The 23,727-nt window shown below is 48.7% G+C and overlaps 2 protein-coding genes across 3 annotated transcripts in view; one reads left to right on the top strand and one right to left on the bottom strand.

Moving 5' to 3' along the window:
• Window positions 1–23,727, bottom strand: part of TMPRSS4 (transmembrane serine protease 4) — a 32,715-nt gene that overhangs the window by 1,702 nt on the left and 7,286 nt on the right. The window contains exons 2-11 of one of the 2 annotated variants that reach the window (XM_066245788.1): window positions 15,484–15,517; window positions 12,446–12,559; window positions 11,886–12,038; window positions 10,649–10,778; window positions 7,354–7,458; window positions 6,400–6,440; window positions 4,011–4,170; window positions 2,628–2,794; window positions 1,374–1,472; window positions 1,053–1,195 (exon numbers count right to left, since the gene is read on the bottom strand). In XM_066245788.1, the coding sequence (XP_066101885.1) occupies window positions 1,053–1,195; window positions 1,374–1,472; window positions 2,628–2,794; window positions 4,011–4,170; window positions 6,400–6,440; window positions 7,354–7,458; window positions 10,649–10,778; window positions 11,886–12,038; window positions 12,446–12,559; window positions 15,484–15,517 (1,146 nt within the window). The remainder of the gene's footprint in view (window positions 1–1,052; window positions 1,196–1,373; window positions 1,473–2,627; window positions 2,795–4,010; window positions 4,171–6,399; window positions 6,441–7,353; window positions 7,459–10,648; window positions 10,779–11,885; window positions 12,039–12,445; window positions 12,560–15,483; window positions 15,518–23,727) is intronic. The other variant, XM_066245799.1, reaches the window with a different exon arrangement.
• Window positions 23,236–23,727, top strand: part of SMIM35 (small integral membrane protein 35) — a 64,299-nt gene continuing 63,807 nt past the window's right edge. Inside the window, exon 1 of the mRNA XM_066245809.1 lies at window positions 23,236–23,403. Within this exon, the coding sequence (XP_066101906.1) occupies window positions 23,397–23,403 (7 nt within the window). The 5' untranslated portion in view covers window positions 23,236–23,396. The remainder of the gene's footprint in view (window positions 23,404–23,727) is intronic.

The raw sequence follows: 23,727 nt of genomic DNA, 5'->3' as shown, positions 1-23,727 counted from the left end.
CCCGAGGTCGCCAGCTTGAGTGCAGGCTCATCTGGTTTGGGCAAGGCTCACCAGCTTGGGCCCAAGGTTACTGGCTTGAACAAGGGGTTACTCGGTCTGCTGTAGCCCCCCGGTCAAGGCACATATGAGAAAGCAATCAATGAGAAACTAAGGTGCTGCAACAAAGAATTGATGCTTCTCATCTCTCTCCCTTCCGGTCTGTCTTTATCCGTCTCTTTCTGTCACAAAAACAAACAAACAAACAAACAAAAAACACCACAAGACAGACCAAAAACAAAACAAAACAAAACAAAAAACCAGATAGCAAAAGGTGCACTTATTTGGATGTCTGCTTTCCTAGTTCCTATAACCCTTGAGGCTTCTTCCCTCAAAACCTAATATATTGTGGCCAAACAGCTGTGTATGCACTCACTGTCCTGTAGTGTGCATTCCCTGAGTGTAGACACTGTCCCCAAAGCCCAGCACTGACTGACCTGGCATTCAAAAGATGGCTAAGAGGTGCCTCTGAGTGAAAGAACTGAGTGACTGAAAACAGAGGTGGGGTAGAATTAAGGGTTTCAATGAGATTGTCTGGGAGGGTACTCTGGGGGTGGAGAAAGGGCAGTGTGTCCAGCGGGTGGTTGGGGGGGCAGGGTGAGAGGACCTCACATCAGGACTCATCCAGCATGACATGTGTTTTCTCTAGTGAAGTTCAGTGGCTTGAGGACAGTTATAGAGAAAACTGGCCTGGAATTATTGCCCTCAAGGGACTCATACCCCTGTAGATGATGGGAAGTAAGGCTGGGTGAGGAGGGCAACATCATCTTCGTATGTGAAATACATACACATTTAAAATCTTTCTGCTTGTCTCCATCCATCTATCCATCCAGCCCTCTATCTTTAGCTGACTATAACTCTTCTTTCCCTCTTTTTCTACCTTCTCCTTTCATCACACATTGAGTGCCTGCCATACGCAAGACGTCAGGTGGGACATTCAGCTTTTGAACTTTCTTGTTTCTCTAGGACCTATATCACGATCCATAGAATTCCCCCTTAGTCCTCGGAGGCCTCACCTGGCAGGTGTCCACGCCGCCCTCCAGGATGCCTGCACACAGCATCTCTTTGGTGACTTCCCCTTGGTATGCATCCTCTGCATTGCATCGAGTTCTCTCAATGACCTGGACTGAGGCCTGCAGTAGTATGTCAGACATCTTCCCTGGGAGGTTGAAAACATGCTCACATCCTGTCCTTGCCTTCTACCCTCAGCCCAGGATAATTTTTCTGGGTTACTACATGCTTGGACCTGCAGAATGGGCTTTTTTGAAGGATAGTCCTCCTTCCCATTACCTCGAAAGCTGCTGCCTCTGCTCTGTGTTCCCGAGCCCAGAACTTACCTCCGCCCTGCTCTGTAAAGCCCCATCCGATGACCCATAGGGGTGTGGCTGGAGTGAGCTCCTCATCAGAAAAGGGCAGGCAGATGGGCCTGACTGTGCCTGCCAGGGGCAGAGAGGGAGAGGGGACCTAATGTTCAGGAGAGCCTGTGGTTAAGCCTTCTAGAACACATTCCATAGGATGCTAATAGAAGTGGCAAGAGGAAAGGGTTCTATGGTCAAGTAAGTTCAGACAATGTGGGTTAAACACAATAAAAATTATTTTAAAAAATTAAAAATAGTCCTGGCAGGTTGGCTCAGTGGTAGAGCATCAGCCTGGTGTGCAGGAGTCCTGGGTTCGATTCCTGGCCAAGGCACACAGGAGAAGCGCCCATCTGCTTCTCCACCCCTCCCCCTCTCCTTCCGCTCTGTCTCTCTCTTCCCCTCCTGCAGCCAAGACTCCATTGGAGCAAAGTTAGCCCAGGTGCTAAGGATGGCTCTGTGGCCTCTGCCTCAGGCACCAGAATGGCTCTGGTTGCAACAGAGAGAAGCCCCAGATGGGCAGAGCATCGCCCCCTGGTGGGCATGCCAGTGGATCCTGGTCGGGCGCATGTGGGAGTCTGTCTGACTGCCTCCCTGTTTCCAACTTCAGAAAAATACAAAAAAAAAAAAAATTAAAAATAACTTTCATATCTTTAATATCCAATTGTGCTCAAAGAAGAGCACTATAGTTTAAAAATGTTTCCCAAACTTATTTGAGAATAGAACTTCTTTTCCCCAAGAAACTAGTGTCTGTGGAACCAATAATTGGAAATGCTGATCTTAATACCATCCAGTATAAGCATGAGTCATCTAACAGAGGTGTTCCAAAATCCGATGGGCTGCTATACAGTGATGAGCTCCCTGGCCCTGGAGGAGAGCAAATGGTACAATGACCCCTTGGCAGGGATACTGTGCAGGCTCTTGGCATGGTTAGGGTTGGAGGATGGACCACATTGTCTCACAACTCCTAGACTGGGTGAATCTATGATGCTCACTTAAGGTACTCTGCATAGAGAAAACAGATCTCAAAGCTCTGGCAAGGGATGGGGTGGGATGTCAGCTGGCAGCTTAAGGAGACCTCATGGCATCAGTGATGTTAGGCTGATATGTTTGCTGGAAACAAATGGGCAAATGAGTTCTTGGGAGAAGTGATGAGCCCAAGGCCACTTAGTGAGCTAGTAGAAGAGTGGGTATGACCCAACATAAGGGGCTCTGTTCCCAGGTGCCACATCTCACCTGAGAACGTGAGTGGGTGCTGCAGCTTCACAAGAGCAATGTCCTTCTCTTTGGGGTACGTGGCGTTGAACTCAGTGACAAAGATTTTGGCCACAGGCAGGGATGGGAAGTTGCCTAATTTGTCTGAGCCGACCCTCACCTTCCAGTTGGGCACATCGAGATGCTTCCTGGGGGCAGAGACAGTGGGATTTTGACCTGAGCCAAGCATGAGGAGGCTTTGCCTAAAGCTGGGTCCCCAAGGCTCTGGGGATTGGGGTGCTGCATGTCCCTGCTTTAGGAGGTAATGATGGTGAAGGCAAGGGTGATGGAGAAGGGATAGTCCGAAGAATCACTTACCATAGCCCAAATTCTAGAAGGGGATTTGATCCCTTTTCCCCAGTAAAACCTGCCCAAGAAAACTTCTAACTGAAATGCAGGGGAAGAGGCTCTTCACAAGGCCTGCACTCCAGGGCCCTGGCACTGTCTCCTCCAATGCTTTTATTATCGTGGTTACTTGTGTGACACTTGCATTGTGGTCAGTTATGTTATGTACTCGTTTTTCTTCCCCCTGACCCCAGACACAGCTTAAGGATGGTAGGCCAGGAAAGATTTATAGCTTTTGTCAGAATCTCAAAAAAGGATTAAGAATCACTGGCCTAGATTGTCAGTTCCTCTAAGTAATGGAGCCTAATGCACATGGACACACAATATAATGCTTGGTACCTAGTAGGAACTCACCAGAGGTTGAATGAAAGAATAAACGAAAGTAAAGAAGGCCTGGAGGCCCTTCTCTGGAAGAGTGGGCAGGTCTGTCTCTGCTGGCTTGTAAGGAAATTTATACTTTTTTTGTTTTGAAGTTTCTGGATATAGTAAGAGAATGGCAGTTACTCTAGACCCGAGAACCACTTCCTAGAGGACTAGCAGAGGGAGAGCATCCTCGGACTCCAGGCAGGGCAGAGCTCCTGTGGAGTGAGTAATCTGGGATGGATTGAGAACACTGGGTTTCTGATGGCTTTTAACCTGGAGGAGATCAAACGTGGTGACTACTGCCCTCTGCTCATTGGGGTGGCCGTACCCTAGGGCAGGCGTCCCCAAACTACAGCCCGCGGGCCACATGTGGCCCCCTGAGGCCATTTATCCGGCCCCCCGCTGCACTCCCAGAAGGGGCACCTCTTTCATTGGTGGTCAGTGAGAGAAGCACTGTATGTGGCGGCCCTCCAACGGTCTGAGGGACAGTGAACTGGCCCCCTGTGTAAAAAGTTTGGGGACCTTTGCCCTAGGGCATAGTCTTTAAGGATAAAAAGAAATGAGGGTCTGAGAACACAGGTCAGGAGATAGGGCCCCAGACACTCAGGCCCCCTATGGCTGTGACTCCCACAAGGTGCTCTGCAGCATGGGCCTTACCTGAAGCAGTGGGCCGCGGTCAGGATCCAGTGGGTGTTCACGATACTCCCTCCGCAGATATGTTGCTTGTTGTACTGGATGCTGACCTGCCAAGGCCAGGAATCCACAGAGGCGATCTCTCCGCCCACCACCCGAGGAGCCCTTAGGCTCTCCCCACAGGCTGGGCTCCGTAGAAAGGAGGGGAGAAAGCAAGAGTCAGGCTCTTGGGAGATGAGGCTGCTCTCCTTAGTGCCCAAAGTCTATCCAGAATCTGTCATTGGGACGGAGGGGGCTGGTGCTGAAGGGGACTGGCCAATTTGGAATGACTCATGAAGAGATATGAGTGTCCTAGACCACAGGCTTTCCCCTACTCTCCCTCTTTTTTCCAGCTCTGGATGTGCTTAGGAGTTTATAGTATAAACATATGAACGTGGGTGTATCCATTGTGCTGGGAATCCATGACCTTCAATCTAAATGGTGATATGAAATTAGGAAAGTTCTGTCCAGGTGGCGTGTCCCCAAGCCCCTCCCACTGAGGAACCGGAAACAGAAGCCCACAGCCTACTCTGGGAGCTGAAGATGCAAAGAAAGTTTCAAAAACTGGTTCTCCCCATCCTAAATTCACCTTCCTCCAAGTTCCTTCCCCCTGCTGAATGAGTCTCCCAAGCTGACATTCTGTTCTCTCCTTCACATTCCATATCTGCCCTGGCTTTCACATCTGACCCTTGAAGTCTTATAACAACTGCCATTTCCACCTCCTCGCTCTGTTCTGAGCTTCTTCGATCTTTCTGGTGGTCACGGCCACAGAGCTTCTGAAGGGGAAGGGCTACCACTCTTTTTGGGCCTATGGTAGACGGGGACTTTTCAAACACCACTGAATTCCAAACAGTGCTTTCCACATGTCACCTCTAGCACTCCTCCCAAGCCCCTTAGCATCCCTCTTTGTTTATAGGGCAGAGTTTAAACTTCTCCGGGCACGTCCTGCTGTCCTTATATGAAGTTTCCATTTAGCAAATCAATCTGCTTGGAGCTCCCTAAGAAGTCATTCTGTTTTTTGTTCAAGGAAGCCCCTGTCTGTGAGATACTACTTCCTCTCTTGTTTATCTAAATCACTGATTCATTCAGCAAATTTGTACTGAATGCCTACTGTATCTCAGGGATGCTATGAAGAGACTGATGGACAAGACAGAAAGGCAGACATGGTCCCTCCCCTCCTGGAGCCTGCAGTTCATCCTTCAGTGTTTAGCCTGGGTACCACCTCTTGGCCACCCATTCCCTGGGGAGTTTTCTTTCTTGGAATGTCCATCGCCTGTCCTGGGTGTTCGCCAGCCTTTCATTGTTGTCATGCTTTGAACTTGTCTTTTCAGTGAGACCTAAGGCTCCTGAAGGTTGTGTCTGTGACTTAAGCTTCAGTGCTATTCAGCTCAGCACATGTGATGATGTGACCATTCATTCATTCCCTAGTCACCAGGTGTCAGCCCCACACATGTACTGTAGTATTGTAGGTATTGTGGGAGATCACATGATAGTGACGGAAAGTTTTAGTGTCCAATAGGGAATCGTATGTACTGTTCAACTTCAAGGGCAGTGATGATGACTTTCTCCCTCTCACCAGCCCCCAGCTGTCCAGTTTCTGGCCATTCTTCTGGTCTCTGCTCAGTTCTTTTCCCATGAGGCTGGTAGGGTGAGCTGGTCCACAATGCTTCTTTTCTCTTCTAAATTCTTCTGTTAGGGTTAGGGGGTCTCCTGGGATCCTCTTGGACGGTTGGACTACAGGACTTCTTGGGAGAGAAACCTCACAGAGGTCAGGTGAATTACTTGAGGCCACACTGAAGCCAGGGCTGGTGCTCAGGTCTCCCAATCCTCCGTGCAACCCTCTCTGAAGCACGTCAACTGTGACATGCAACCACTCAGTTCAGCATTTCCCACACGTGGCCTTGCACCTCTCTCCGCTCACTTATATAGTCCTGAGGGGAGTGGCCAATTCCTTCACTTTTCTCCTTCCAACCAGCACCTGACAGTGCTGGACACATTCTCACTGTTCAGTGACTCTGCTAAACAGAGTTTGGCTAACCCAATCTGAATAACTGAACTGACTGTGAGAAAGTTCTGTGGGCCCTGACCAAGAGTGAGAGGGATAGAGGCCCAGTCCAGCTCTCTCCAGTTTTCCTACTGTTTCTCCCAGGTCCCCACTCAGGTTGTCGGGCTGTGTGTGAATGGTAGGAGGAAGTTCTTAATGTCAATCACTTGAAGAAACATTGACCTACAAGCCCAAGGCTCACAGAATTAAGGCTAGGACAAAAACAGAGTGAAACTTAGAGTTCGAGGGATTTAGGAGTGAGGGTGAGGGGCTTTCTGCATTCTCATTGCTGGTCCAGGACCCAAACCCTCAGAAATGGGCTGTACTCACCAAGGCAGTGCAGGGACACCAGGGAGCCTGAGAGACAGGGCCTGGAAGGGAGAAACAAAGGCCTGTGTTTTCTGGCTCCCCGCTGGCTAGGAGGCAGGAACTCAGGTCTCCTGGTAGTATTGATCCAAGTACCCTCCCAACCTGGGAAATATGGACTCTGCATAGGGGGGCTGTATAGAAACTGCATCTCCACTCAGTTCAGTTTGGTTTAATTTGATTGGACTAGCGCCCCTGTGGCAAACATCTACAATGCGCTGGGCTCCTGGCAGCCAGAGATGGAGGAGGCAGAGGCTGGGAGGTGTCTGCTGCTCTGCAGGTTTGCCAAACAGAAGAGGAATGGGACTTCAGTGGAATTCCAGGTAAGATCCTTCTGCCCCTATGCCTGTCCTCTTCAGGATTCACCCTGATAAACAGTCAGTACTCAGCAACATCCCTGACTGCTAAGAAGCCAGCACCCTCTTTGAGCCACTCTGCTGCAGGTGACAGTTTTCATTTAGATGACATGCTCTAGTTCAGGGTAGTGACACATGAGAATAGGCCATGACAAAGGCCACACAGGCTCTGTTTTGGCAAGTTGGGAGTATGGGGAGGCCTTGCTCTGGCATGGGTGAGTGGTACGGAAGGACAAAGTGGTCTTTGGAGTATTGCCGGTTGGGCTTAACAAGGAACAGAAGGCAGTAGAAAGAGAAATGGTTTTACCATTCGACAATAGGAACAGCACATTTTGTCACACTAGCTGTCCATTGTATTAAAAAACGTCAACACAGAAAATCTCTCAGAAATTGGTTGTCCAGCACTTGGTATCTCACAGTCTGCTTGGCCAGGAGCCCTTCTTGTTGCCTGGCTCACTCTCCCCTTGCTGCGTCTATGCAGGGTGGGCTGGCTGTAACGCTGATGGCTGCCCCCCCCCACCCCCACCACCACGTGCAGGCCAGGGGATGTCTTCTCACTTACCCACTTGCGTTTTGCACCTGAAGCTCCTGGCTGTTTGCTGTGATTTCAACAACATCTAGATTTTGGTCTGGGCCAATCTTCACAGCTTTGAAGGTAGGTTTGCTGCTTATGTCAGGATGAGAGAGAGAGACGTGAGTTAGGGCAGGAATTTAGGACAAGGTGGTGGGAATAGCCCACACTCAGAAAGAGGGTGGTCGAGAATGCCCTCTGGGGCATGGCAGGGAAGTGGAGGTGGTCGTGGTTAGAGGATGGTTCCTGCTTTGCTACATGAGAAGGGACATTCCCTTGGCATCCCAGGACTCAGCTCTAGGCACAATGCTGTCATAGCCTTGCTTTCTTGGGCAAGGAAGCTTTAGTCCAGAACCTATCCCACTGGAGAAATATTAGGGATACACTTCCCTCACTCCCAACTCTGTCCCTGTTTCAAATGTCCCAGCAGTTTCTTCTGTTTCACAGTGAGGGGAACAAAGAGACAAAGGGACCTAGGAGAAACCCAGGCAACTCCCTCTATCTTGGAGGGGACTGAAATGTGGATATTTGGCTCTCTAAGGCAGGGGTCAGGAAACTTTTTGGCTGAGAGAGCTATGAATGCCACATATTTTAAAATGTAATTCCATGAGAGTCATACGACAACCCGTGTACGTTAAGCATTATCCAATAAAAATTTAGTGTTGTCCCAGAGGACAGCTGTGATTGGTTCCAGCCACCCGCCTCCATGAACATGAGCGGTAGGAAATGAATGAATTGTAATACATGAGAATGTTTTATATTTTTAATGTTATTATTATTTTTTTTAATTAAAGATTTGTCTGTGAGCCAGATGCAGCCATCAAAAGAGCCACATCTGGTTCACAAGCCATAGGTTCCCGATCCCTGGTCTAAGGCATCTGGTCTGAATTTGGTGGCGGAGGTACTTTTATAGTTTCCTTGGAGATAAGAAGTGAGTCCAGACAAACATTTCTCTTACTTAGACCACCTTACTTCCGCTAATTCATGTTTGACTTCTTTCAAATCTTAGGTTTATGTCTTCGTCTTTCCAGGAAGACTTCCCTGATTAATCCTATCTTTCCAATTGTTCCTTTACTCTTTCTCATCTGTTTCATCCCTCTCCATCCCCAGTCATGTTAGTGCCAGGTCTACATGCAGGGCTCAGACCACCCCACAGCGCTGGCTGACTGGCTGGCACAGTTTCACATTTCCAACCAGGGATCTGGCCCAAGTTGGTGCATTCAGATGTTACATCTGGGAGGACTGGAGTCTAGCAGTGTTTGGTTTTGTGTTAAGAGCCCTTAAGACCAAGGTGCTTGTCCTGGCTCTGACACTAGCTTGATGTATAATGTTGGCAGGTCGCATTCTATCTCTCTACACCTCACTTTCCCCTCTGGCAAATGTTGGGTGGGCCAGATGATCTCTAGAGTCCCTGTCACTTCTAACCATCTAGGCTTTTGTGGTGTTGGGACAAGAAGGACCACCTATTCAGGCGGAAGAAGAAAAGTAGAGAAATCTGAGACCCAGAAAGAGGGACAATGGTAGAAATGGACAGTCCCGGAAAATTTAGCCTCCATTTACTGATTACATCCTGAGGAATAATTCTGACCAGCATTGATTTTATAGAGATCAAGAGCCAGGTGGTTTGAAGCTCCAGGAGGACAGCATTTCCAAGAACCTCTACCTAAGAGCCCTTGGGAATACCCTGTTTTCATAATCAAGCCACAGCCTGCTGTGCTGGGTGCAGCTAGCTGACTCTGCAGTGGGCGGGACTGCAGCAGGGAGGAGGGGTGGTCACTGAGGAGAGCGGAGCAGGGTGAGCCTTCCCAGTGGCCCTCAGAAATGAAGGTAGTAAGATGTCCCGTTCAGAGGGTGCTGGGCGTTGTACCCTGTTGAGGGGAGAGAGCAGCAGGAGCCTGACAACCAGAGAGCAGGGGACAAGCAGGTCTGATGGATTATTAGTAATGGCTGCCTGGAACATTTACTGAAAAAGAACCTTGAGGCTGCTTTAGGGATCGATGCGAGAGAGTTCTGTGATTGATTGATGGTGTCTGCCCAGCACAGGGGATCAGGAACCTATGGCTCACGAGCCAGATGTGGCTCTTTTGATGGCTGCATCTGGCTCACAGACATCTCTTTAATAAAAAAATAATAACATTAAAAATATAAAACATTCTCATGTATTACAATCCATTCATTTCCTACTGCTCATGTTCATGGTTGTGGGTGGCTGGAGCCAATCACAGCTGTCCTCCGGGACAACACCAAATTTTTATTGGATAATGTGTAACGTACACGGGTAATTGTATGGCTCTCATGAAATTACATTTTAAAATATATGGCATTTATGGCTCTCTCATCCAAAAAGATTCCCAACCCCTGGCCTAGCACTTATCATTTCTGTCCAGTCTCTGGGTACTGTTTCTTAGAATCATGAAGTTTGGGGCCTGCCAGGGGGAGGTTATCCCACTCTACAACTGAATACATCTTCTCTAGTCAGGCTCTCTGAGCGATCAGCTGCCCCCCCCCCTTTATATATGGAACCTCAGGAAAGAGAAAATGACCCAACCTAGACTCAGAAATGCTCCCAGAACTCCTGATGCCCAGAAATTAGGGGATTTGGTTACAGATTCCAGTTCTCTCCCTCCCAGCTACCATTCAAGAAAGTTACTTCCTTTATCCAAATTTATTTCTAAAACAGATATAATAATAACTACTTTCTTGGTTTTTGCCAAGATCAAATGAATATAAATATATACACTATATTATAATTATATACACCTCATTATAATTATATACTTCTTCATCACTGAAGATTTGGAACTGCTTTTAAATTTGCTGAGAAAGTTGGGATTGCTGATGGAACTCCAAAGAAATCAGGTTTGTTTAAACCAAATTTTAATCAGTATGACTTCTGTCTTCTGAGACGGAGATGCATCTTATAGGACGAGGAGTGAAGAGTGGGAAGTAAAAGAAAGGAGAGGTTGCCAAGGAGCTGGCACTCTGTGTGTGGGGTGGGGGACACATGTTCTCCCACCGACACCTCATACCTGTCCTATGACGCTGTCATCACTCTCCCCAGTTAGCGCTCCAGCAAACCGAGGCGTAGGAGAGTGAACTTGGGAGACTGCTTGTAAGTAGAAGTGCTGGGGTCAAAACGGTTCTGTCTGACACCCACACATGTGTTTTCAGGAAAGAAGGAGAAAAGGAAGAAGAAAGGGGGAAGAAGTGGGAAAGAAGAAGGACTACAGTGAAGAAGAGACGTCACAGGGGAGAGGTGACAGCCTCTGAGGCTTGGGCTGGGTACCTGTCAAAGCCCATCTGCCCACAGGCTATCTGGGCCAGAGCTTCTGTGAAGTTGTCAAAACAGGCAGAGGCCCAGTTCCTGGTGGCCGGGTCTAGCACCTGAAGGGTGGATCGGTCGCTGGAGAGGCGGACTGGAAGAGGAGGAGGCTGGGTCAGCTGCAGGGCCCGTCTGGCCAGCTGCCCTCAGAATGCATTATGAGACCAGCCAAGCTATGCCCGCCCATGACTGAGAGCATCACAGACCTCCAACCTTGTCAATCTCAAGGGAAGCTCCTCCACTGGGCTTTGCTCGACTGAGCTTTATGTTGATAGTAGCTAGGGTGACCAAATGTCCTGTCACCCTGGCATAATTATTACTTGTTCCTCCTTTTGCTGCCATAGGTATCAGTTTTGGTGATATTATTACATGGCCCTTTACCTATGGTTCACACAGCTTGCACAGCCTGGGGAGACTTCTCAGCAGGACACCTAGCTCCTTCTCCAGGTGAGGTTAGAAGGGGAGGCTGATTGAGAAGTACTATTGGCAGTAGGGTGGCAGGTGCCCATAGGTGTTTGACTTCTGATTTAAAAAAACAACTGTATATATACACACATATACATATATGTGCATATATACATTAAAAAGTATATATATGTGTGTGTGTGTGTGTGTGTAGACACACACACACACACACACACGAAGTCATTCAGCCCTGCTCCTCAAAGCACCATCGTCCATGTCCTGGCTCTTTCCTCTTCAGAGTCCAAGCACTAAGTGGATCAAGTGGGCCTAGCCCAGTCCAAGAAAAAGCATGGGTTTTTATGTTGAACACATCTCATTGCTTTGAGGGACCTCGCTTGGTTTTGTGACATAGCATGTTACAATAAACACACACACACACACACACACACACACATATATAACAAGAAGGACCTTATCACAATAGCTAATTAGTTGCCTTACTGTCTTTTCTAGTCATCTTGAAACAACGGAAAGGAAGGAACTCCCTAGTCCACCCCTCTGCCTAAGTTTCACCCAAGCACAACAGAAACAGGGAAAGCTCAGTTATAAATTTCTGTTTCCTTCGGTCCACATTTACCAAATATTTACATTAAGTACTGAGATCAGGTAGACAAGATGTTCTGTTGTCAAGACCCTTCCGATCAGGGTGGAAACCGACAGGGGCAGATGGACCACTAGAACCTGAGCTGACTTTCTGCTGAGCCCGCTCACCTGGGTCCTCAGCCCCTGGACTCACCTGCCACTGGAGGCCCGTCAGGGAAGCTCTTGACGCAGTGCTGCTCATCCTCCCCTGCGGCACAGTCCCGCTGGCCGTCACACAGCTGCCTCCGGGGGATGAAGTGGAGGGGCTGGCCACAGAGGAAGTAGTATTTGTCCAGGATCACCTTAACTGGAAGACGAGGGCAAGGAGAGGCAGAGAGGCCTGAGGATCAGGCAGGCCTCCTGGGGGCAGAAGGGACTGTGTTATCCAGAAAAATAAACTGCTTGGAGAAAGGCAGATCCTGATTCCAGACCCAGTTCCGCCACATCGTGCTGGTGTACTTGGTCCTGAGTCTCAGTTTTCTTATCTGTAAAATACAGATAATAAAACCCGCTCCATACCTAAAGATGGCTGAGGAACTAAGAGCTACTGTGTGTGGGAGAGATTTAGAAACAGCCGCACTAGCTGCTCTCCCCCCCCACTCCACCCCCCACCGCCGCCTACAGTGCCTCTGGTAGTGGGGGCAGCACACTGGGTCTGGGGTCTGAAGGTGGGGCAGTAATGAGGAGGTAAAGGGGGTTGGGGTTGCCACTTACTGAGGACAGCCACAATGACAATGGTTGCCAGGCTCAACAGGGCTGCGATGATGGGGATCCCCACTCTTTTGAAGGTCTCCAGGAAAGGGCGGGGCTTGTGCGTAGAGGTGACATCTGTGGAGTGGAAGGCAGAGCCTGCAGTCAGGACTTAGAGACCTCTCCTGCCGATGCCCATGGTCTCCTTGCATTAGTCTCAGCGCTGAGCCTCAGAATGCTTTGGGGACAGTTTTGCTTAGCACTGGGGGTTATGTCTTCAGAATAGTTAGCTTCATCAGCACATAGCCACCCGCCTCCAGGCTTATCCACTTCACAAGGGCCCTTCAGAAGAGCCTCCAGAGCACGGCTTTTCCCTTTGTCTTAACTTAGGGTGTCCTAGATCTTTCACCCTGTCCAGTCAGACCTGCCTCTGCCCTGGGAGAGGCACAACCCATTCATTTTAGTATTATTAATTCTCTTTTCTAACTTATCTTTCGATTTAACTATAAGCTTGTGGAGGGCAGAGGCCTCTATCACAGTGTGTACTTAGTAGAGGCTGAATAAATACCCACTAATGAAAGCGTCTGCAACTCAATTCAGTAAACAGCAAGTCTCTAAAACTGTCCTTGTCTTTTTTTTTTTTTGTATTTTTCTGAAGTTGGAAATGGGGAGGCATTCAGACAGACTCCTGCATGCGCCCGACTGGGATCCACCCGGCACGCCCACCAGGGGGCGATGCTCTGCCCATTTGGGGCGTTGCTCTGTTGCAACCAGGGCCATTCTAGCACCTGAGGCAGAGGCCATGGAGCCATCCTCAGCGCCCGGGCCAACTTTGCTCCAATGGAGCCTTGGCTGCAGAAGGGGAAGAGAGAGACAGAGAGGAAGGAGAGGGGGAGGGGTGGAGAAGCAGATGGGCGCTTCTCCTGTGTGCCCTGGCCGGGAATCAAACCCAGGATTCCTGCATGCTAGGCCGACGCTCTACCACTGAGCCAACCAGCCAGGGCCCCTTGTCTTTTTTTTTAATTTAATTTTTCCATTGATGAAAGAGAGAGAGAGAAAGGGAGGAAGGGGGAGAGAAAGAGAGAACGAGAGAGAGAAGCATCAACTCACCATTCTACTTAGTTGTTCTATTTAGTTGTGTACTCACTGATTGTTTGTCACACGTGCCCTGACCAGGGATCGGCCCGTGACCTTGGAGAGCTGGGACAACGCTTAATCCATTGAGACACCCAGTCAGGGCTAGAATGGTCTTGGTCTTTAAAGGAGGTTACCATTTGTGGGGAGAAGCAAAGAGAGACATAGTTGCCACCACCACACTGGATACCATCAAGCACTTAAATGGGCCTTTGTAGATGGAGATGGGACAGGGAGGAGCTGGACCAGGGACAAAGGCCTGGGGGTGGGGACTGTGGGCTCCTGGTGTGCCTGGGAGGTCAGGTGAGTGAAAGTACCCTGTGGAGGCTGGACTGGCAAAGTCAATTGGTGGAGAATCTTGAATACAATGCTAGGGGTTTGGATTTTATCCTGAAGGCAGTGAGGAGCCATGGACAGCTTAGACAGCAGAGATACACAATCATGATAATATTTAGCAAGATGCACCTTTCATCAGTGAGGAGATGATTTGAAACAAAAAATGTCTGGGCGCAGGGGACCATGTAGGAACCTACTGATGCTTAAAGCAGAGATAATAACAACTATATTGTCCATTTTACATTGTTATCCAGGGAGATGGTACGTGGGCAAGGCTTTGAAAAGTCAAATTCTCAGGAAGGATCAGAGGCAGTTCCTCTGGGTCTCCTCTCCTTGCAGGTAGTAAGCTGGAGAGGTGCTGCAGGGATGTTTCCATGGAGAACTAAGGCAAGAGTCACAGGAAGCCCTGAGAACCTCTAGAACAGGGGTCCCCAAACTTTTTACTCAGGGGTCCAGTTCACTGTCCCTCAGACCGTTGGAGGGCCGGACTATAAAAAAAAAAACTATGAACAAATCCCTATGCACACTGCACATATCTTATTTTAAAGTAAAAAAACAAAACGGGAACAAATACAATATTTAAAATAAAGAACAAGTAAATTTAAATCAACAAACTGACCAGTATTTCAATGGGAACAATGCTCCTCTCACTGACCACCAATGAAAGAGGTGCTCCTTCCAGAAGTGCGGCGGGCCAGATAAATGGCCTCAGGGGACCCCTGCTCTAGAATGCAGTAGGTCAGCTCTCTTCCTCTCCACCTCCAAGTGACTTGCTCTCTCACTTCTTTCAAATCATTCCTTAGATGTCACCTTCTTAGTGAAGCCTTCCTTGGCCTCTCTATTTTAAAGGCAATCTTCCAACATTTCCTATCCTCCTTCCCTGTTTTTTTTTCTTTTCCAAAGTACTTATCACCTCTAAAGTACCCTATAACTGTATCTTACTTATTTTGTAATTGTTCCGCACCGTCCCATTCCTGCCTGCCATGAAGACTCCAAGAAGCTCTTCGAGGGCTCCCAATAGATCATTCATCTCTGGGATGACAAGCTAGCCTCACATCCCCGGGTGCTCAATAAATAAAGCATACACAAATGAATGAATAAAATGTCACCATGTCCATGGCCCCAGGAAAGAGGACAGTGCTGAACACTGACTGCTGGAACTTTAAAAGCAATATCTGCTAACACTATTGATAACCTACTTTACACCAGGTCCTAATAACACAGACAATACCAGCCCACATCTTCTGGGCTTGAGGTTTAAATTCTCCCTCTAGGAGCACCAAGTTTCCTACGTGATCCTATCAACAGATTCAATGATATCAGCACTTATTGGGCCCCGGGCTCTGGAAGAGTGCCATTCTCTGCTTTTGAGGAGCTGAGGGAAGAGATAGAAACAAACATAACTTGCTATCATTATTCAGGGCAGAATAAAATGAGACCTGCAAGAAAGATGGAAGGTGTGTGCTTAAGAAAGCGATTCATTTATCCATTCAACAAATATTTGTTGAGCACCTACGACAGACCAGGCACTGTTCTGGACGCCAGGGAGTCAGAGGCTGAAGTAGACAAAGGAAAGCCAGACTTGAGCTTACCAAGGCTGTTCAGGGGTTGATCACTGTCAGGATCCTGTAATTGAAGGAGAAACAGTCAGTGAATAGAGGGAGAGACCTCTCAGGGTGGGGCTAACAGGCCACGAAGGCTCTTGGTTCTTGTCTGCATTCTCTTCTCCCAGCTGAATCTAAGTTTATTATCTAAGTCTCTGTGATATCCAAATAATTGATTCAAAATATAAAATCAATTATATATCTATATGACCTGGTAGAACTAGTTTACTAATTTTAGTGAGTAGTTAGCAATTGTAGAAATGACTGTTTGTTGGCTTGTTTTGTGTGGCTAAGTTTCTTAAGATGATTCTACTCTCAAGAGCAAAATCAATTGTTTGTCAATCATTTGTCTACTTATATAGGTGTAGTTCTGTAAACTCTTGAACAAAATGTGTACTCCTGTGGCCAATAAGTGCCAAAAGATGCTCAATATCATTACTCATCAGAAAAATGCAAATTCAAACCAGAATGAAGTATCTCTGTATATCCACCCGAATGGCTAAAATAAAAAAGGTTAACAATATTAAGTGTTGATGAGTATGTGGAGCAACTGGATTTTTTTTTTTTACAGAGACAGAGAGTCAGAGAGATGGATAGATAGGAACAGACAGACAGGAACAGAGAGAGATGAGAAGCATCAATCATCAGTTTTTTGTTGCAACACCTTAGTTGTTCATTGATTGCTTTCTCATATGTGCCTTGACCGCGGACCTTCAGCAGAACAAGTACACCCTTGCTCGAGCCAGAGACCTTGGGCTCAAGCTGGTGAGCTTTGCTCAAACCAGATGAGCCCTCACTCAAGCTGGCAACCTCAGGGTTTCGAACCTGGGTCCTCCGCATCCCAGTCTGACGCTCTATGCACTGCACCACCGCCTAATCAGGCACAACTGGAATTTTTATACATTGTTGGTGGGAGGGTAAATTGGTACAAATGCTTTGGAAAATAGTTTGGTTGAATCTACTAAAGCTAAACCTATGACTATTCTATGACTCCATGACCCAGTGATTATAGTCAAGAGAAACAAGTGTATATATATCTAGCAAAAAAACCTGTACTTGAATGCTTGTCACAGCTTCATTCATAATAATTAAAAATTGAAAAAGCCCAAACATCAATCACTGGTGAAGTAGATAAATAATTATGGTGCGTTCATATAATGGAATATAACTCAAGAACGAGCTAATGTTAATGCAATGACACAGGAGTGAATCTCAGGCATAATATCAAAGAAAAAAAACTAGACACAAAAGAGCATTCTCTGTACAATCTCATTTACATTAAGTCGAAAGGTAAAGCTACTACTCAGTGACAGAATTCAGCATAGCAGTTTCCACTGGGGAGGTAAGGAAAGTTATTAGAAGGAGCATAGTGGAGCCTTCTGTAATGCTGGAAGACTTCCAGATTTTGATCTAAGTGTTGAGTGTGTGTGTGTGTGTATGTGTGTGTGTGTGTAAAAATTCATTGAGTGGTATACTTTAGACTTGAATACTTTACTGAATGTATGTCACACCTAATGAAACAAACAGACAAACAAAAGCACAAAACCACCAGAGCACTGTGGCATTTCTGTGAGTGTACTCTTAGGTCACCATGACACGGGTACACAAATACAAGCAAGGCTCTGGGCTTCCATTTAGTCACACCACTTCCTGGTGCACTGAGCACATACACAGGAAAGAGCCAAACATACACAGGCTCGTATACAGAGTACGTGAACCCCCTTTCTGCAAGGCAAAGGTTAAGGGAGAGGGCGCTGCCAATGTTCACACTCTCTGAAAACCCTCCTTTGGCTCTTGTGCCTTCCAGAGACCTCTTTTCTCTTTCCTCCCCTTCCTAGCCTGGCACAGGACCAAAACCCCCAGGCTGAGGGAACAGCAGGTCTGCCCAAGCTCTAGGTCCCCACCCAGGGACCTGCCTGCTGTTGTGCTGAAGTTCTGACTGCTCTAGTGGTGGCTGGGGAAACTGCCCTGGACATTTTTGGCTGTGAAGTTTTTCAGTCCCATTTGAGAGGGAAAGAGTGTCTTCTAACCCCTGGGTTGGTGTTCCAGATGAGATATGCGGGGTCCCCGCCATGGCTGAGCATGGCAGACACAGTCATTGCGAGAAGGAGCTCTTTCCTCCAAAATGCTGTAGCCTGCTGGAAGGACATGCCTAGCTTTGTCTTTTGGTGACATGAGGCCACGGGTGGCTAGGGGGTGTAGCAGAGACAGTCAGACTCTGGAGTCTGCAGGGGCTGGGTTGGAATGCAGGTTCTGTCTCCTATTAACTGAGAGCCTTTGGGTAAGACACTTAACCTCTCTGAGCTTCAGTATTACCCTCTGTAAAGTGGGGAAAGCACACCTACTTCTGAGAGCTACTGTGAGGATGAAACGAGATGTGGTAGACAGTGCCTGGTTCACACACGCGAGGCCCCTGCTCTGTGCCCGTCCATCTTGTGCTCCACAGCATTTGGCATGGGACTTTATTACATCACTCTCCCTGTGGGACCCCGGTTTCTTTTTTTTGTTTGTTTTTGTTTGTTTGTTTGTTTGTTTTTTGTATTTTTCTGAAGCTGGAAACGAGGAGAGACAGACAGACTCCCGCATGCGCCCCACCGAGATCTACCCGGCACGCCCACCAGGGGCGAAGCTCTGCCCACCAGGGGGCGATGCTCTGCCCCTCCGGGGCGTCGCTCTGCCGCCACCAGAGCCACTCTAGCGCCTGGGGCAGAGGCCAAGGAGCCATCCCCAGCGCCCGGGCCATCTTTGCTCCAATGGAGCCTTGGCTGCGGGAGGGGAAGAGAGAGACAGAGAGGAAAGGGGGGGGGTGGAGAAGCAAATGGGCGCTTCTCCTATGTGCCCTGGCCGGGAATCCAACCCGGGTCCCACGCACGCCAGGCCGACGCTCTACCGCTGAGCCAACCGGCCAGGGCAAGACCCCTGTTTCTTATTGTCTTTGTGCCCTCAGTATTTTGTGTTGGGCTTGGACCTAGTAAAGACCCAATCAATGACTGCCAAATGGAACTGAGCTCTGGACTCTGCATTGTAGTTCATGTCCAGCCATTTCTCTCCACTATCACCAGGGCCTGGATGGGATCAATTTCCAGAACAACGATGGGAATGATCGGGCCATTCTGCCTTGCTATGGCTACAGAGTCAAGTGACAATAGTACCAACAGTAATCTACACACAGCTGGTACAGAACTGTTTACAAAGTCCTTTGCCTAAGTCAAATTTAAGGGTGAATAGAATTGATACCAAGTATCTGATAACTGGTATGTGTAGCACTAAATAATTAAGTATCACACTGAGCAAATATTTGTTAAGAGTCTGTGTTGTATCAGGCACTGTTCTAGGAGCTGTGGATTCAAAGACAAGTGACAAGTAATTGCAGCAGGAGGGGAGAAATGCCCCCCAAAAGCAGATGAGGTGGGGATTCCGGGTGGGAAGGAGAAGCAGGGGGAGTGAAGGCCATACACAGAGAAACCAGAAAGAATCAGAGAGCGGTGGGGCTGTGCTGAGAGTAAAGCAGGTTATAGGAGACAGTGGCTGGATGGACAGTTAGGGTGGGAGGCCTAGCGGAGGGGCCAGAGTGTTTAGGGAGGGCCTCTGGGCTGAGGCTGGAATGACAGGAAGTAGCCAGGCAGACAGGTGTTGCAGGACAGAGTAGAGATCTACAAGGCTGGAATAAGGTGAGAATAAGAGGAGGGAGGAAGAGGCGGGCTGTGGAAAGATTCTGCGTGTGGGTAGATAAAGGCAATAGGTCTCGCCAATGGGTTGGATGCCCTTGAGTTTTTAGTGAGCAGACAAGAGGGCTTTTGCTGGAATATGGAAGGCTACAGGAGGGACAGACTGGAGGGGTATCAAGGACCCCCATATAGTGGCCCTTCCTCTGTCCATTCATTCATTTTCACTGAGTCATGCCCGCATTAGTTGAAGCAGGTAGGACAAGTCTTGTTTATTATTAACTCAACAAATATTGACTGTATGCCTTTGATGAACCTGGAATGTGCTAGAAGCTGAGAAACAGAGGGAGCAAAAGAGGCTTACAATCTGCATTTTCTGGAGCCTGAATTCCTCATCTCTGAACTGAAGTGACCTCAGGACTCCTTTGATTAATGTTTTCAGGTGCTCACCGCTGAATAATTGTTATACAGAACAATTTTATACCCTTTTGGAAAAGAGAAAACTTCTATTTTCTTTTTTGAAAAACAAAAAAGTGAAAGAAAATGATAAACTACATCAAAACTGCAGGCTAGAAGTAGAGGGACTGTGGCTATCTTGGTAATTGCTGCATCCCTGGGGGTCTCCTACAATGCTGGGCATGCAGTAGGTATTTAATAAATATTTGTTAAATGAAAGAATTAAGGAAAATATCTCAGTGGGCAGGACTCTGTCTCGGGCCTGTCTTCAAGACGCTGACTGTGGTACATTTCAACCAAAACAAAGAGAGGAGGACGACACAAAATAGTATAGATGGTGTTAGCAGTACAGGATTAGAGGAAAATAAGTCCCGAAAGACTACATAGCACACAGAATCCTTTTCATAAAGTAGCAAGGAGACGACGAACACGGGACCCGGGGTGATGCTGACTTTGGTGGGGGCTTTTCGGGCACAGCACCTGGCCCTCCGAAGCTGCCCTATCAAGACTAGTCGAGTTTGGCCCTGGCCGGTTGGCTCAGCGGTAGAGCATCGGCCTGGCGTGCGGGGGACCCGGGTTCGATTCCCGGCCAGGGCACACAGGAGAAGCGCCCATTTGCTTCTCCACCCCTCCCTTCCTCTCTGTCTCTCTCTTCCCCTCCTGCAGCCGAGGTTCCATTGGAGCAAAGATGGCCCGGGCGCTGGGGATGGCTCCTTGGCCTCTGCCCCAGGCGCTAGAGTGGCTCTGGTCGCGGCAGAGCGACGCCCTGGAGGGGCAGAGCATCGCCCCCTGGTGGGCAGAGCGTCACCCCTGGTGGGCGTGCCGGGTGGATCCTGGTCGGGCGCATGCGGGAGTCTGTCTGACTGTCTCTCCCCGTTTCCAGCTTCAGAAAAATACAAAAAAAAAAAAGACTAGTCGAGCTGTTACTACACAAAAGAGACTTGCCCACCTAACTCAGCAGAGGGATCTCATGATTAGATGAAGGTTATCATTAAGTCCTAGCTTTTGTTTTGGGTGGTGGGTTTCTGGACGCTTATTACATTGTTAAAACCATCTAACTAGCTGGTGAGTTACAAGAGGTCCTGCATGAACCAGCAGTGAGGAATGGAGGGTTCAGACCCACTCAGCGCCGCCCACCTGAGGGTCAAAGAGAAAGTAAAGGAGCACCTGTCTGGCTACACTGGGGGTCCGAGGACTCAAACTCCTATTCTCCTCTGCTTGGCCTCTCATGCTGCCTGACTTCTGCCCCTTAGTGGCCCGCTCTTTTTCTTTTTTTGAAGCCTCCCTGGCAGATGTTTCTGACACATAGATCAGAGATGATGGGTTCTGAATTTCTCGGCAGGAGGGAGTTGCTGAAGGTCATGGCAGGGAAATGTGGGTGCATTTGAGGCCTCTGAGTGCAATTGGGGGACTCAGTATCAATGACTTTCCTGAGCAGGATGGAGATGGTGACACCACAGTGTGGCCATTGCCCCTCAGCCCAGAACCAATCCTGAGCTGTTGAAAGGGGAGAATGTGGCTGAGAGAGGCAGGCACCAGTTAAGATTTGGGGATCTGGCCAGACCCCATCACTCTGGGGAGTCCCTGCCCTGATCACAGCATGTAAAGCCAAAGGGTCGCTGGGGACCATCCCAGAAAACTCCCTTGTTTCCCAATGAGGAGAGAGTCTGGACAAGGGGAATGTCTTGCTCTGGAGTTGATAGAGAGAAGGAGGCTGAATGGTTGCCAAAGACCAACTGTGTCACCATCTCTGCTTTGCTGGAGGCATCTCTGTTTATTCCCAACTTAACTCAGCCCCTGGCCACACCTGCCATGGCCAGGCCCAGCCTTTGCCTTGGTGTTGGGGTTGCTGGCCGGGTCAGGCCTATCTGCTCCGTTGATTCAGTCTGCCGCAGAGCCCTGACCCATGGATCTAGCCCAAACAGAGCTTAACTTAGGGCTCATCTGAAAATGAAGGGCAGGAATGCCCGGGCCCCCAGAGCCCAGGAGGGACAGACCTAGAGGAGTGGGCAGCAGGGTGGGAGGTGGAGGTGGGCAGGTGTTAGGATGCCTGGAAAACACTTGCTGATTGCCTGACTAGCTCAGAGAATCATCTTTCCCTGCTTCTTGGTTACTAGTGGCAGAAGGACATTGATCCAAGACCCAAATGTTGAGACAGAACAATTAATTACTGTAGCTGGTTATCTTTATGTGGTTTACAGCATCTTCCATAAATGCTATCACAGCTAATTCTCAGAATACTGAGCAGTTATCCCCAAGTTACAGAAGAGAAAACCAAGGTTCATGTAGATTAAGTGGCCACTGTTGCCTCAGAATAAATAACAGACCCAGCTCCTAGGGCCAGGTTTTTGGGCCCAGGGAATATTGTTTTCATTTCCCCATAGTTTTAGGACCCTATTTGGGTAAGGGTCAGTCACTAGCTGGTGCTGGGTCTTTACTTCCCTGCAGTGAAGTCTGGTTGCATACGTTAGCATGCCATTAACATGCAGAGATTACACCAGTTTCTACGCAGCCCTTCCTCAGGTCTGAAGGCAAACCCACCTCTGCCTGGTTTTGGGGTCTACTGAGTCACTCATGAGCAGGAGTAAGAAGACCACCTTCCTGGAATGTATTAGGAAAGGGCCAACTACAGTGCTTGGCACCAAGTAGGGTCTTTATTGATATGATACTAGTGCCCCTTCCTTCCCCTCTTCGGTTAGGTCTGCACCGGTTCTCACCTGCTTCTCCTTCCTTCTGTTACCAATTCCCCGCCACCTCCTCTGTTTATATCCCAGAGAAACTCCTGACGGGGCTTAGCTCAACTCCAACCTTCCAGCTCAGAGATGATGAATCAGATGCGCAGGGGTTGGGTGGGGTGGGGTGGGGTAAGTCTTATTTTTAAATGTGTGCTGCAGAGAAACCACGAAGGCCTAGCATTGGGAGTTTGATTTCTCATCTTGCCTTCTCTTCTGACTTGCTGTGTGGCCTTGGGCCTGCCCCTGGACCACCCTGAACCTCAAAGTCCTTTAGGGTAACTGGGAATACTCTTTCAGATAAAAAGGTTAAAAACCACACAGGGCAATGGATGTGCTCCATTAGGCTAATAATGTGATGGAGAAGAGGTGGCAGCTCACAGAGGCCAAAGGAACAGGGAACCTGGCCAGCTCCTTTGTCTGCTGTTCTTGCCAAATCCTGTCCCCAGGGCTTAATTTCTCTCCTCCTCTCCATAATGCTGACTCTGCATTTCCTTGTCCTGGAATGAAGTTGGTAGGGTAGAACTGGGATGATTGTGGTGTCGGAGACTTGAGAAAAGCAGGGGCATATATAAGGGGCTTTCTAGCCGGGTTCGGTCTATAGCAGATTCAGGCTTCCATGCAGGCCCTGGCTTCCCATGGTCTCCCAGGGAAAATGCAGAGCAAGGGATGCTGCTGTTGCTAGGTGGTAAAATAAACAGGTCCTTTGGGGCTCTGGCAGGTGGCAGCTAGGTTGCCAGAGGACTAGACACAGCAGGGGAGAAAACCCAGGGGAGGGTGGGGGTGGGGAAAGTTCTAGGTGAGCCTGGAGACCCAGAGGCTGCTCAAAGACAGCTTTCAGAGTATAGCTCAGCCACAGGCCACCTCTGGGTCAAGTGTTAGGGGGCTGTCCTGACGGGGGCCTCACACTGCTCTTCGACCCTTGAACCTGCATCCTACTCCCAACCCGAGGGCAGACGGCTGGGTCCTCTCCACCTGCAGCTGGGATAGGGTAGTTTGATACCTTTGCCAGGCTGGAGCAATAACCTCTCTCCTGGGTGCCTCAGCCATGACAGGTAAGGTGAGGAGAGGGGACAGGAGGGCTGGGCGGTCATGGGTCAGGAGAGGAGGGCGTGAGTTTCCTGAGATGCAGCAGCCGTCATCCTGCATTTCCAGCACCTTCTGAAGTGTTTCCCTGTCACTAGACAGATCCCTCCCTCCCCTCCCACTGTCCCACCTGTGCCATACACAGGTGGGCACTCAAGTTCTCACATGAAGGACCTCAGGAAACGTTCCCACCTGCTCTGCCTGGTGTCTAGGCATCCTACTGCAGCACATTTTCCTTAAAGACTGACCTCAGTCTCGATTGCTACATTAGAAATCATTTCACCTTGTTCTAA

Source organism: Saccopteryx bilineata, chromosome 1 (assembly GCF_036850765.1).
Source record: "Saccopteryx bilineata isolate mSacBil1 chromosome 1, mSacBil1_pri_phased_curated, whole genome shotgun sequence".
NCBI lineage: Eukaryota > Metazoa > Chordata > Mammalia > Chiroptera > Emballonuridae > Saccopteryx > Saccopteryx bilineata.
Note: the sequence above shows the minus strand (reverse complement) of the source record. Positions and strands in the feature narration are given on the sequence as shown.